This window comes from Dermochelys coriacea, chromosome 1 (genome assembly GCF_009764565.3).
Source record: "Dermochelys coriacea isolate rDerCor1 chromosome 1, rDerCor1.pri.v4, whole genome shotgun sequence".
NCBI lineage: Eukaryota > Metazoa > Chordata > Testudines > Dermochelyidae > Dermochelys > Dermochelys coriacea.
Genome location: NC_050068.2, coordinates 146,494,595 through 146,508,898, shown reverse-complemented (window position 1 = coordinate 146,508,898; position 14,304 = coordinate 146,494,595). Strand labels below are relative to the sequence as shown.

Sequence of the window (14,304 nt, the reverse complement as noted above, 5' to 3'; positions counted from 1 at the left end):
TCAAACCTCCCATTCCTGAGCAAGTTCACAGAGAAACTCGCAAAAGACTAACTACAAGTTTATCTAACTGGAACTCACATTCTAAATTCAGCACAATCTGGATTCAAGCCAGGACATGGAAATGAAACTGCCTGGCATTGATACATGATCTCCTTCTGTCAATGGACAGATATCCACTCTCATTCTCCTGGACTTCTCTACAAAATTCAACACTGTTGACCATAAAATTCTGCTCTATCGTCTGAGAGAGATGACTGGGATCCAGGGTAATGCATTAACATGGTCTGAGTTCTTGCTGGAGGGACACACCCAATGAGCAGTGCTGAGAAACTGCACCTTCACCACTAGACCTCTCAGTTGTGGATTTCCACAAGGATCAATTCTCTCTCTGGTCCTTTTCAATATGTAATCTAATCAGACAATGTGGATGAAAATGCCAGCAATATGCTGATGATACACAGCATTCTTCAGCACACATGTCCACATCACAATCACCAAATATGGCCCAGTGCTTGGATGAGATGAATGCAAGGATGAGGAACAGTTGGCTGAAACTGAATCAGAGCAAGACAGAGGAGATGTTGGTGGGAAGAGGAAATAATTTTGAAGCGCTTACAGCTATGGTGCAGTCTCCATTGGTTGAAGATACCATAATTAGTTCATTTAACCCCTACTCTAGCAGTACTCTCAGATTCCTCGTTGACACTGAGCTCTCACATAGCAGCATGCATGAGTAACACTTTCTGCCATCATCTCTTGGCTAGGAAATTCTGCCCCATTCTGGCAGACAAAGACCTGGCCTTGGTTATTCATGCTCGTCACCTCTTAACTGTATTACAGCAATGCAGTATACCTGGGCATGAACCCTTCAGCACTTAGAAAACGCCAATTAGTTCAGAATGCTGCAGTGGATCTTCTCAGCAACACAGGTTACTGCAAACATAAGAAATCTGTCCTCTGTTCTCTACTGTGATGGTCGAGTTAAGGATCCTGACAAAAGGAAAAAAGGAGAGCAGCAGAATATGGACTCTAGACTTCAGAGAGGCAGACTTTGATTCCCTCAGGGAGCTGATGGGCAGGATCCCCTGGGAGGCTAATAAGAGGGGGAAAGGAGTCCAGGAGAGCTGGCTGTATTGTAAAGAAGCCTCATTAAGGGCGCGGGAACAAACTATCCTGATGTGTAGAAAGAATAGCAAATATGGCAGGTGACCAGGTTGGCTTAACACAGGAATTTTCAGTGAGTTTAAACACAAAAAGGAAGCTTACAAGAAGTGGAAACTTGGACAGATGACTAGGGAGAAGTATAAAAATACTGCTTTAGCATGCAGGGGTGTAATCAGAAAAGCCAAAGCACAATCGGAGTTGCAGCTAACAAGGGATGTGAAGGGTAACAAGAAGGGTTTCTACAGGTATGTTAGCAAAAAGAAGGTCAGGGAAAGTGTGGAACACTTACTGAATGGTTTTTAAAAACTCCAGTGATAATAGATATTCAGATACAAGATCTGGACTTGAGCTATTGTAAAGATAGGGCAATTTTTTGATTCTGCTCTCCTCAGGCCTAACCCAGAGTTCAGAGGTCCTGAGAGCCACAGCTTTGGTTCAGATTAATCAAACATAACATAGGTAATGGATGATTATTTTAAAACATTATTTTTACATTCACAACTACTATTAGCACTACTGCAATGCTATAATAAAGCTACACTATATGTCAGAGAATGAACATGGGTCAAGATCTCTCCCTGAAGCAAGTAGCATTATGTAAGGTCAAGTTAAATTCATGTACCTTTTTGGCTTAGAAGTATCTAAAATACTGAAAAGCAGATAACGTAAACTGGATAATTGGTGAATTGGCCTCTCAGTGTTAAGTATCTGTACTATAAATACTTTAAATTTTCATAAAATATTATAAAAGCAAAGAAACAAAGCACAAATCCTATGAAACTATAAAACCAATGTTCACAATATGAAATGTTTTATGATGTTAGAAAATATAAATAATTTTAAGTAAACAAAGCTTTTAAAAATATCAATATTACTACAGTTTGCCCAGCTACCAAAATTTATCCTGTAGAAGAAAACTATAAATGGATACTTCAGGAACATTTTAATTATATTTAGCTCCAAACAAACTTTTCACCAAAATAGCAGTGCTCAAAAATGTGAAAACCAGCCAGGTACTAAATAATTAGCACCGTTCAAAATTCCCATAGCTGCAGATGGATTTTTCAAAATGAAACCCCTTTGTATATATAGCAACCCTAATAGTAGTACAAAGCACTAATAAATACAAAAGCATGTTCAACTACAGAATCTTGTAGTTTGTAAAATCACTCCAATTTTGAACTTCACAAACAGATGCTAATCTGAACTCTCCAGTGCTGGCAAGTGGTATTGTTGTACAATTGGAGAGCAGACTGCTCCTGTGGGAAAAAGCAAGAATTACTTGTACTTTCACGGATAGCCCAAAGAAGCTATTTAGGTCAGTTTTACATGTGGAGATGAATGCTGTTCACAGGAGACCTTTAACTCCAGTGCAGGATATTACAGACTAAATTAATAGTAACTAGTCATTAATCAAATATTTGGGACACAATACTTGTCAGGGTTCCCTCCCCATTCTGAACTCTAGGGTACAGACATGGGGACCCGCATGAGAGACCCCTTAAGTTTATTTCTACCATCTTAGGTGAAAAACTCCCCAAGGCACAAATTCTTCCCTGTATCTTGGATTAGGTACTGCTGACACCACCAAGTGATTTAGACAAACTCAGGGAAAAGACCACTTAGAGTTCCTACTCCTCCCTAATATCCTCCCAAGCTCCCACACCCCTTTCCTGGGGAGGCTTGAGAATAAACAAGATGAGCACAGACCAACCTTGGGTTTTTTTAGGACACTAAAAAAAACCCCAATCATATTCTAAAAGAAACAGAACTTTATTATAAAGAAAAAAGGTAAAAGAAGCACCTCTGTAAAATTAGAATGGAAGATAATCTTACAGGGCAATCAGATTCAAAAACAGAGGATTTCCCTCTGGGCCAAACTTTAAAGTTACAAAAAGAAAACCAAGAATACACCTTCCTCTCAGCACAGAGAAAAATCACAAGCCAAAATGAAAATAAGCTAATGCATTCCCTTGCTAGGACTTACTAATTCTAATGGAGTTGGATGGCTTGCTTCCTTGATCTTTGTCCAGCAAGCACACAGAACAGACAGACCAAAACCTTTCCCTCCATCCCCCATAATTTGAAAGTATCTTGTCCTCCTTATTGGTCCTCTTGGTCAGGTGCTAGCCAGGTTACCTGAGCTTCTTAACCCTTTACAGGTAAAAGGATTTTGTGCCTCTGGCCAGGAGGGATTTTACAGTACTGTATACAGGAATGTTGTTACCCTTCCCTTTATATTTATGACAATACTTAACTCTGATTTTGATATTTCTTGGTTAACACATTCCTGTGGAGTTTTACCCAGTATTGTTATGCAACATTATTAATGATTATTATTATTATTATTGTAGTAATTTTACCAGGTAATACTTCTAGATGTTTCAACACTAGACATTTGTCCTGATGAACTGCCTGGATATAATTCGGAAACATTCAGTGTAGCTTCAAGCCAAAAACCAAGGCAAAATGATTGAAGAACAATCATGTTCCTGATGTTTGGAATTTACAAGATTATGGGCTTTTTATTAGTATTATTTTTAAGGATGTCAATCATGTACAGTATGTGCCTACTTCTAAATTACATTACATATTATATGGTATTCTATATTTTTAGGGTTTTGCTCTTGATAATTTGAAAAATGCTGCCGTCTCCAACAACAACAATTTGCAAAAGGTTTGCTGCATCAAATTGTGTTTTACTATGCTGATAAGAGATTGTAGAGTTTTGGATTATGCAAGTAAGCTTCAGATAAGAATCAAAACTTCTGGATGTTTAACCTAACCAAACTCAAATTTGAAACCTTTTGAGGTTCAATCACTAATAGCAGAAATCATGGGCTTCTCTACCCTTCTCTCCATACAAAATTGTGTGGAAATTTACCTTTATTATTGATCTTTATGAAGATAAGGGTGTTGACCTTCATAAGAAATAATTTGGTAGCCTGAAGTAGGAAGTGGCAGTACATTCAGTCTGCACTATTTATGTCTAACAAAGGATGAAATTTACACCAACGTAGAGAGCTTGCTCAGATCCTATGCACCACATATTAAAGCCTGAAAACAAGGTTTAACTGGTAGATAGGGCCTTGTGCAGACTCTTTGCAGGAGAATATGGGTATGTATCACCCATGATGAATAAAAAAATAGTTTATTCCTCCCACCAGATTTAGATTCCCAGATAAAACACTTTAATAAAGGGAGGTTAATGTTGGAAAGACCATATCAGTGTGAATAAATTTATAGAAACTCAAAATTAGAAAGTATGAAAATGTATAGTGAAGCATACCTTTTAAGGGTATAACTAGAATTAGGTGGTTGAGGGACGGGGGAATGATAGTTTAGCTAGTGTGTTCACTAACCAACTCTGACCTATCTGTTAGTATATAGGCTTGTTTGTCAGCCTGAGATAGAATTTTGGGTTTGAGCTTTTGATACTCTTATCTTACACTAATATGTGTGAATAAAGACTATGTGTGTGTTGCTTCTGCCTAGTCAGATGGGTTTGTTAGTACAATGGGAACAGATAAGGGATACAGCAGTTAAATTGTTACAGGGCATGGTGGGAGTGTATGAGCACACTTTAAGATTGTCTAAACCTCTATCTTAAGGCAAGGTCAAGCAACCATTCAGGAGGGGCAAGGGGGGATTGGGGCTGGGAAGGTATAAAACACTAAAAGACCAAAGGAATGCCTGTCCCTGACCTTAGCACAACCTCACTTCTTCCATGGGATATGAAAGGGGTGGGACTGTGGGCATGCATTGCAGATATATTTTGGCCTGCCAAAAAGGAGGAGGTGGGAAATGGAAATGGGAAGGAGGGAATGGGGAACTGGGACATAGGCAAGGCTCTGTGGCGTCAGAGCTGGGAAGGGGTAAATGGGGTAAATGGTCTGCTAGGAACGAAACACAGGGAAACAGACTCTGCCGGTGTGTAGAGCTACGGATATGCTTGTTTGGAACTAACCCCAATAAACATCACATTGCCTGCACTTCTGACTTCTGGTCTTCTGCTTTCTGTCTGCATGACAAGAACCAGGGGAGGGGGTGAAGGGAAAGCCCTCTAACACTACCTATTACCGATATCTTTATTTTAATGTAGATGCAGGCTACCATCTATTACTTCTACATAGCTGGTTGAGATTAACCTTAGTGGGGAGTTTACGCTGCAAATTGACTAGTTAGGTCAAGCATAAAGATGTTTAGGTCTACAAATAGCAGTTAAGAGTTTTTCACAGGCTAATTCTGTACTCCTGTACAGCCCCTTAGTGATTCCAATCTCCCATATTCATTTATGTTTCCTTTTCAACTATTTTGTTAAAGGTGTTACTGCCGTGTCAGGGATATTTCACGAGATCTTTAAGAAGATCAAACTCTATGGCTCACATGTTGAATGGCCACTGCATTTCGATGCAGGTGGACTATCAAAAATGGTAATACAGAATTAGAAAATTAGATTTTTTTGTCTTTCCTGTATACTGTATTTGACAATAAAAAAATTGGAATTAGCACAACCATTGTGCAATCAAGAGTAGATTCTTGTAGTTTTTGTAATTGAAAAATTAAATAAAATTTTAAGGTGGGGAAAAAGGTATTTTTGAGATTCTGATTTTCTCAGGGTATAAGGTAGTTTGGGTACCTACAACATACATTTCCATATTTCCAAACTGTCTCCCACTTTCTGTTTTTACTATAGGAATTTGTTCTAAAACTAACTCTGATGAACGGTACTCAAATATGCTAAAACCTGCTATTATTCTAAATAATATTATTTTATTTTATTATTATTTATTTTCTTATATATTCTCCGAAAACAATAAAAGACTAATTGCTGGTGATTCCTGTTTGCAGGTACCCAGTGCAAGTAATCATGCAACAAGTGGACTGGTTCCCTGATGAAACAAATTTGGAAGTAGGTTAGGAGAGGGCATCTCCTAAAAATGGTGAGGAATGGGACTGTGGCTCCTAAAGTTGGTACAGTGTGGAGACAATACTCTCTTCCCCTACCTGGTGGAACAGATAGAAGGGATGACCTGTCTAGATGAGTTATTGCAACATAGTTTCCAGATGTGTTATTTAAAAAAGTTGTGATCTAGTTAAATCATATTCCTGATGTTTCTTTCTGTGGTGTCCAGGCCAAAGGTACCTGGTAGTACATGCTCAAGGGTTGCCAGGTGTCTGATTTTCGACCAGAACATCCGGTTGTATAATTTCTGATTAGACTAGTTAAGTACTTTTCTCATCAACCAGGCCAATTTCTGTGGAAGATTTAATGAATGCATTGTGATATAAATGGACCATTAATCTCCTTCCCCTGAAGCTTGACCTTTGGCAATTCTTTATCTCTCTTTTAGAAACAATATGTTAGAAACAGTGTTAGTATCTTTTTTGTGTTTTAAAAAAAAGAAAAAGAAAAGAGAGCCCCAATTCATCATACAGTAATTAATTCAGTTTTATAGGAAAAAATACTTTGCAGACCACCAGGGGAGAACAATCAGTGTGTTTGTTGGACTATAGAAGTAATTTTTACAGATGGACTAATCAAAATATTAGTTCAGATAAGGAAGAAAAATGTGGCTTCTTACCCAAACAATTATCCAAAACTTTTTGGTTGTTCAGACAGTGCTGGAAATCATGCAAGAACAAGTTCTTTCATCAATTTTTTTGGACTATTTCCTGCTTTCAATGTGTCTGATAATACTGCAAGTAAGCCTTTTTTCTGCAGAATTTTGGCAATTCAACTTACAGTTCTGGGTAAGACCACCAAATGGATAATGTGGGAGAAGAAAAAAACAACAACAAAACAAGGGAAAAAATTAACCTAACTTTTTCTATCCTTAAAAGTGTTTCAGTTCATTTTTTATTCAAAATTGTGGCTGATGTTTCAATCTTTTTTTATGAGCTGCTTTGCCAATTCTTAACAAATTGTCTAATGTGAACACATCTGTTCTCTACTGTTCCAGAGGAGAGCACTATATTCAGAATAAAACCAGGCATTACAGGGACACCTGTTTATTTAAAGAATAAGAGAAAAAAAGAAAAGACAATTATTTTAAAATGCCAGCTAATATTGTAAGCTATTATTGATAGAGGAACAGGTGAAACTTGGGATCTGAGTCTTATAGTAGGATTTTGCTTTTCATTTTTAATTTCACTAGGCACTAGACTTTCAATTTAGCGTGCTTGAATTATTTGGGATAGAAATCAGTGTATGACAACATGTAAAGTTATCTATAATGTTAAAAAAATCCATTGTAATCTGAAATCCTAGGATTTTGTTTGTGTAATTTCTGTGAATTCAGGAAGTTATGAGCTGACTGGAGTGTTTGGGAAATCAATCCTGATTTCCTAGAGGTGTGTGGAATTTTATTGTGGGGCAAATGTTTTTTTTGTCTACGAATTTTAATTATATAATGCAGTCTCAAAAACCTAATATGATTTTAATAGACGAATTCATGTTCACTTTCCTACTATTCTAAAATACAATAGCAATGATACAAAATAATCTATTTAAAAAGCACCTCTCCCACTCAAAAGTGCTCAGGGTTCTGAACAAGTATCATAAAAGCTATTTCCCATTAACTAATAAAAAGAACATGTCAACCTCTATAAAATTACAAACAATATGGGTAAACAAAAACAATATGAACAGAACAACTGAACAGCAATTGTGATAGTAATTTAAAAAATATAACGCCTCTGAAACAAAAGTGGAGAGAAAAGAAATGAAACAGATTTCAGGAGGGATGGCATTCCACACTGTAGGGGCTACCACAACCAAAGCTCCACTGCTTACTGACTTTCAGAGGCAATGGCAGAATCCCTTAAGCACAAGGTGGTATGTGAGTGCAAAAACCATCTGGTGAGGGCTCAAGGAGGAGGTCTTGAATACAACCAGGGCCAGTCCCATTCAGAACTTTTTAAAACCAAATTAAAGGCTAATTTAAACTGAATTCACCATTAATACGCAACCAATGCAAAGAACACAGAGCGAGCTGAATATAATCATGGTAGCTCAAATCCATGAGGAAATGTACAGCTGCATTCTGAACAAGGTGCAAACAGAAGATCAGTCGTGCTGATAAATCCAGCATAGAGGGGAATTACAAATGCTTGACTCATAGAAATTGGAAGAAGGAATATTTTCACATGGCCAGCCTAAAAAATAATGTTTTTGCTCCAACCTTTACAGTTGCCTCTAAAAACATCTCACCCATCTTTTTCTTTAAGTGAAAGAAAACCGACCACTATCTATGCTTCTCCTAAAACAGCCTGTAGCACTACAATATTAATTTCTACTGGGGTTCTCAGCATGGGAAGAGACTCTGACATTCAGACTTGAATGTCAGCTGCTTCAATCTCTCTGTGATACAGGAGTCAAATGGATCAGAGGCAGAATTTTTAAGGCCGGAATCCTGCCAATGCATAATGTATTTACTTAATTTTAAACATGTGAATCGTCTCACTTAAGTGGATGAGATTACTAATGTGACTTAAGTCAAAAAATGCTAAACTTTAGCAGGATAAGGATCTTCAGTTTGAAGATAGTTATTCAACACAGAGTAGCAGCCGTGTTAGTCTGTATCTGCAAAAAGAAAAGGAGGACTTGTGGCACCTTAGACTTAGAAATTTATTTGAGCATAAGCTTTCATGAAGTGAGCTGTAGCTCACGAAAGCTTATGCTCAAATAAATTTGTTAGTCTCTAAGGTGCCACAAGTCCTCCTTTTCTTTATTCAACATAGTTTCAATCTCACAATTGCACCCTTACCCTGGCATTCACATGCTTTTTGTATAGATACTTAAGTAATTAATTAATATAGTTCCTGTAGGCTGATTAGACAAGACAAGCCTTTATCACTTCAGATAAATTTATAGTCCGTCCTTCCAATTTGTATGTGAAATTGACATTTTCAGGTTAATCCTTTCACTTTCATCTGCAACTATTTAGTCTTTTGAAAAATGCCTTTTCCATAACCAGGCATTTCACAAATTATTTATTCTATTTCTTAGAACTTTGAGAAATCAAAGATATGATTAATCCTAAAAATCAGAGACAAAAAGCCACTAACTAGCCATTAATAATTACACTTTTTTGAATTAATCTCATCAATATAGTACATTTAGCAAAGAGCGACAAAAAAGCAAAAAAAAAAAAAAATTTTCCCCCAATGATATTTCTGAAAGCAACATTAGTTAAGAAGGCAGTTTTGCAGAGTTATTTTGGACTATATTCCCCTGGCTTTTCATGGGACTGAGAGAAGAACAGTCCACAATATCATATACTCATGGGTACTTATGTGACATTATGCATAAAAGCAATGCCTCCAGAAATCAATACTTCAAGGAATTGCATTACAACTGGAAGGGTGAATGTGCATGTATTTCAACACCTTAAAGTCCCTTAACCAATTATTCCCAATCTCACCGTTTTTACATTTATTAAAATGAAGAAGCACTAAATACTGCTAGTAGTGTCAGGCATAGCATGGACAAGCACAGTACATAACTCTCTGCCAATGAACTTCAGTCCTAATTTGCAAGACTTCTACTTCTCCTATATTAGATCTCTCCGCAACAGTATCTCCTTAACATTATTCAGTGCTTTTTTTGCCCCTTTTTTTTTTTGGTCAACAAATGTCTGCTACTTATCCAGGCTAAGCCACCAAACTCAATTCCTTTTGTTTCCATAGATGAAATGCTAGAACATCTGTCAACCCCTTAGACAATTTGTTTGCATTTAGACAACATCACCATAATTCTAAACTGCATGTTACATCCCAACACCCACACTGGTCAGACTGAGAAATGGAGAAAGATATTCACCCCACTGATGAATTCCTCTACATTGTCCTGGGTAAGATAACTCTTTCCAAACCCTCTGAAATAGTGGTATATTTTATATTAACTTCTCACTTTTATATTAACTTCTCACTGTCAGTTGGCTGATTTGTGGGCATCACAAGTATTTATCATTACAAAATGTCATTGTGGAATTATAGTTAAACCCCAAAGCAAAAGAAGTCTTGCAGAGCAATTTGGAATAATTTTACACTGAATCTTAATGACTCACTGAATCATAAATATGTATATTAGATAAACATGTTGTAAAAGTAAAAGTACATATATATGATTTAAATCCCTGTGACTCAGAGATCAATATTAGGACGATACACCAAACTCAGCTAACATTGTCCATACATTGAGGATCTTGTAATACATATTTTGTAAGTGTTCATTAACCAATATTTAATTATAATATTCTTATGGCAATTGTGCAAAACATTTTTTATTGAACCCAGACATAGTGGTGACAAGACACTAATGTTCTTCCAGTTTATCTTTCAGGATAAACTTTAATATCATCATCAACCATTAATACAAAGGATGACATCAGCACAATTTACTGAACAGCGTGACATGATTGCTACTTACCTAGCTGGGTCTCCTGAATCATCAGCTTACTTTCCAAAGGGTGCAAAAGCTTTGGTGGTTTATCTGTTAGTGGTGCTGGGGGGAAAAAGCATACATATATAATTATTGTGAATATTACATATTATACAACAGTGTTTGATTTTTACCTATGTCAGCTAAGATATCCCTTAATTTGTGTGCATTTTTAATTAAATGTACAAGCATCTAGATGTTATGATGGGTACGTTGTTTTCTAAATGTAAGATAAACACATAACTTATAAATAGCATTGTTCATACTCAAGGTACTATTTAGAGCTTGTCATACATTTTTGCACAGATCCGTTTTTCTGACGAAAAACATTTATCTTTGTCAAACTTTTCACAAACGTTTATCATCATAGAAATTTTCTGTTTTTCAGAAAAAATCCATGACAATGTTATAGATATTTAATAATTATTTTAATGAAAATTGTCTATGAGAACATATTTGTTTACTGAAACCACAATTTTCAGTAAGCAAAGATGTTCAATAATGATTTCCAACACAATTTTGAAAAAAATGTCAATTAGAACATTAAAAAGATCAATGACACTTAAGCAAGGTCAGAAAATGGATCAGTTTTTGAAACCTGTGAAATGGAAATAGTTGAAAAGTGTCAAGATTTTCAACAAAAGAGTTTTTCCATTTTTAGTCTCCCCTAGTATTTCCTTAGAGCAGTTAGACTTATATTTAGGCATTTTCAAGATATGCAGTAAGATCTGATTCTATAAGTTTCTACGAATCTCTTCCAAGGTGCTATATGAGCAAAGTCAGTGAGAGGTGATGGTTTCTGGTACCTGGTACAAAGGTGCTTATCAACTTGCAGGATCGATCCCTAACATACTATCTTTATGTACATAATTTTCTTTTTAAACAGCAAAGCTCATATGTCAAATCATGCAGCTAAACTGGTAGTCATGTTATTCAAATTCTTCATCTACAGACTTAATTGACAGAATCCACATTAATAATTATTATTGTAAATAAGTCCTTCCTTTACTGATCTCTGACCAACAGAAACATGAGTGAAAAATAGAAAAATAGCAAGTAATTTTTTTTTCAATATCAGCAATATATGTCCATAGAAATGACTTCACTTTTGTAGTCATCCAGAAATTCTATGTTGCTTTACTTTTTACCGTAATTTATATTAGCGTCTTTAATAGATATTATGGGCTGTCATTGATTTGAAGTACATTTGAAACAACTCTATAATATTCGTTCCATCCAATTTGTCAAAATCACCACTTCTGCCCCCACATCAAGTTGGCACGATGCACACAGATGTGTGTGTTATCCTACTAAATCTGTTCATCTTCTGTCAGCTGAACTATGTCAGCAGTATTTTAGATAATCATTTAGCCACTTTACTTTCATTATGCTTTTTTGAGCTCTCTGATTGAAATATACATGTCCGCTGAAATCCACTATACCAATTTCAACTCTGCAGCAAGTACAGAATTGATCAGTTAAGGGTGGCTGAACTCAAATGTTTCTCCCCCTCCTGACTTCTCTGTCGGGAGCATACTCCAGGCTGGTTGGATATCTGGAATGGTAACCCAGGCACCACTGTTTAAGCATTGGATCAATATCTTTATCTTTAAAAAAATCAAAAGAACTGAAGCTGATTCACAAGCTCTCTGTTGTCCCTCCCAACAACAGTACTACTTTTCACAAATGGATTTTGCACTCACTGGGTTAGACCTCTGAGGCAGCCCACAGTTATGAAAAGGTTTTAGACACTTTACTGGAATTCAAGTTACATTTGTATTTGTTGAATTTGAATACATTTCTTGACTCTCTCTCTCTCTTGCTCTCTTTTGGAAAGGGAGTAAAGTGAGCGGGTAGGAGAAGGGAATTACATTTCTGGGATATGACTTTTCTTAACTAGTTATATTGATTTAAACTGCAAAGATAGTTATTCACATTTAACATCTCTTTAAAGACACATAAGTCTGTCAACTTTCAGAGAGTGTCCACTGAAAGTCTGTCATTTAAATGTAGATTTGCCACTCTGTCACTCTCAACTCAAAGCCCATTTATCACATAATGTTTCTTGAGCCATTGTTGTCTTCAAGCTCTTTTAATACTCTTCAAAACAGGCAAAGTTCTTTCATACCAACCTAATTTCCTAGTGTAGCAATAACTACTCTGCTCAGGGGTGTGAAAAATGTACACCCCTGACTGTCGCAGTTAAATTGACTTAACCCCTGGTGTAGACAGTGCTAGGTTTATGGAGAATTCTCCTTTTGACCTAGCTTCTGCCTCTCAGGGAGTACCTACATTGACAGAAGAAGCCCTCTCATCGTCATAGGTAACCTCTTCACTGAAGCACTACAGCAGCACCACTGCAGCACTTTAAGTGTAGACAAACCCACAGTAACTGGTAGAGTTAATCCGAGTACAATAGGCATGCGAGTTAGAGAAGAAGAGATCACATTTCTTTTTTTTAAGCAAAGTGCTACCTTACTTCCCTTGGACCTAAGGTGGCAGCTTTCTGTAAATATCCATAGTGACAGATGATCACTTTTAGCTAACCAGGGATTAGGGGTGTTAATCTCATAAAACCCTGCCATTGTGTCCAGTGTCATTTATCTAAAGCATCAGGCTTGCTTACAGCAGCTCTGGGGTTATGAGAGAAGATGTTGCTTTAATATATATGTTTTAATATTTATTTAACTTCTATTTAATAAATGGGGCCATTGCTATTACAAAGAAACTATAGACAATAACTCTGCTGTATGCCCATTTTAGGGTGATAAATTCAGCAGCCAAAGTTTGTGGCCAGTCAAGTTTGAAACTCATCATTTAATGGGATAACCACAATGCAATGCACTCTACGGCCTCAATTTTGGGTCAAGTTCCAATCTCTTTATGCTACTCCACATAGAAATTCCCTATGGCTTAGGAAACCCTATACTACTCCAAACTGAAGCCTCCAGCATCAGAACATGCTGGGGATATGAGGGTGTATATATGCCGGAAGCACTCTGCATTTCAGCTGTTTTGGACTGCAGAGTAGCCAATAGGTGGCTGTAGGAAACCACTACAAATTAGAACACAAAAGGCAAGAAAATGAAATTTGAGCAACTTTGTATACTTTATTTTAAAATGTTATCAGCCAGATTTTCCAAGATAGATTGTGCTCTGCCAGTCCTTAACTTCAGTATGTATTAAGTATGCATAATTCTTTGAAAATCATGTTCCAAAATGTAAACATGCTTTTCTGGCAATGTTTTTCCATGGATTAAGACAGAGGTTAGAAGACTGAGAGAGCCTCTAACAATTTTTGCAATCCTTGGTGAGTTTAAAAGCTCAGTAGTAGAGGTATGTGCATTTTAGAAGTTACATTCTATCTTGCTCCAGCCCAGCAATACTACAGTTTACCTAGAGAAAAAGCTCTTGGGATAGATTCTTCAGTGGGTGGACAGACTATCCATGAGGCCAAAATATTTGAACAGTTTCTATTGTACACTATTTTCAGGCAGGTAAACGGATGCAAAGATGTCAGATAATTACCCTGATGTCACACAATTCAGTTTGCATAAATCCTGACGCCCAGTCCTCTAACAAAACAACATTTTCTCCTATGCAAACTTCACAAACCAAGTGAAACTCACAAAACCTATATTTTTAACTGATTTCTTAAGCAGATTAAGCACCTTATTTTCTAATTTATAAAGTTT

The 14,304-nt window shown here is 36.6% G+C and overlaps 1 protein-coding gene across 1 annotated transcript in view; it reads right to left on the bottom strand.

Moving 5' to 3' along the window:
• The window catches only part of IL1RAPL1 (interleukin 1 receptor accessory protein like 1), a 1,173,648-nt gene that overhangs the window by 243,167 nt on the left and 916,177 nt on the right, over nucleotides 1-14,304 (bottom strand). The window contains exon 6 of the mRNA XM_038384565.2: nucleotides 10,598-10,672. Coding sequence (XP_038240493.1) covers nucleotides 10,598-10,672 — 75 coding nt within the window. The remainder of the gene's footprint in view (nucleotides 1-10,597; nucleotides 10,673-14,304) is intronic.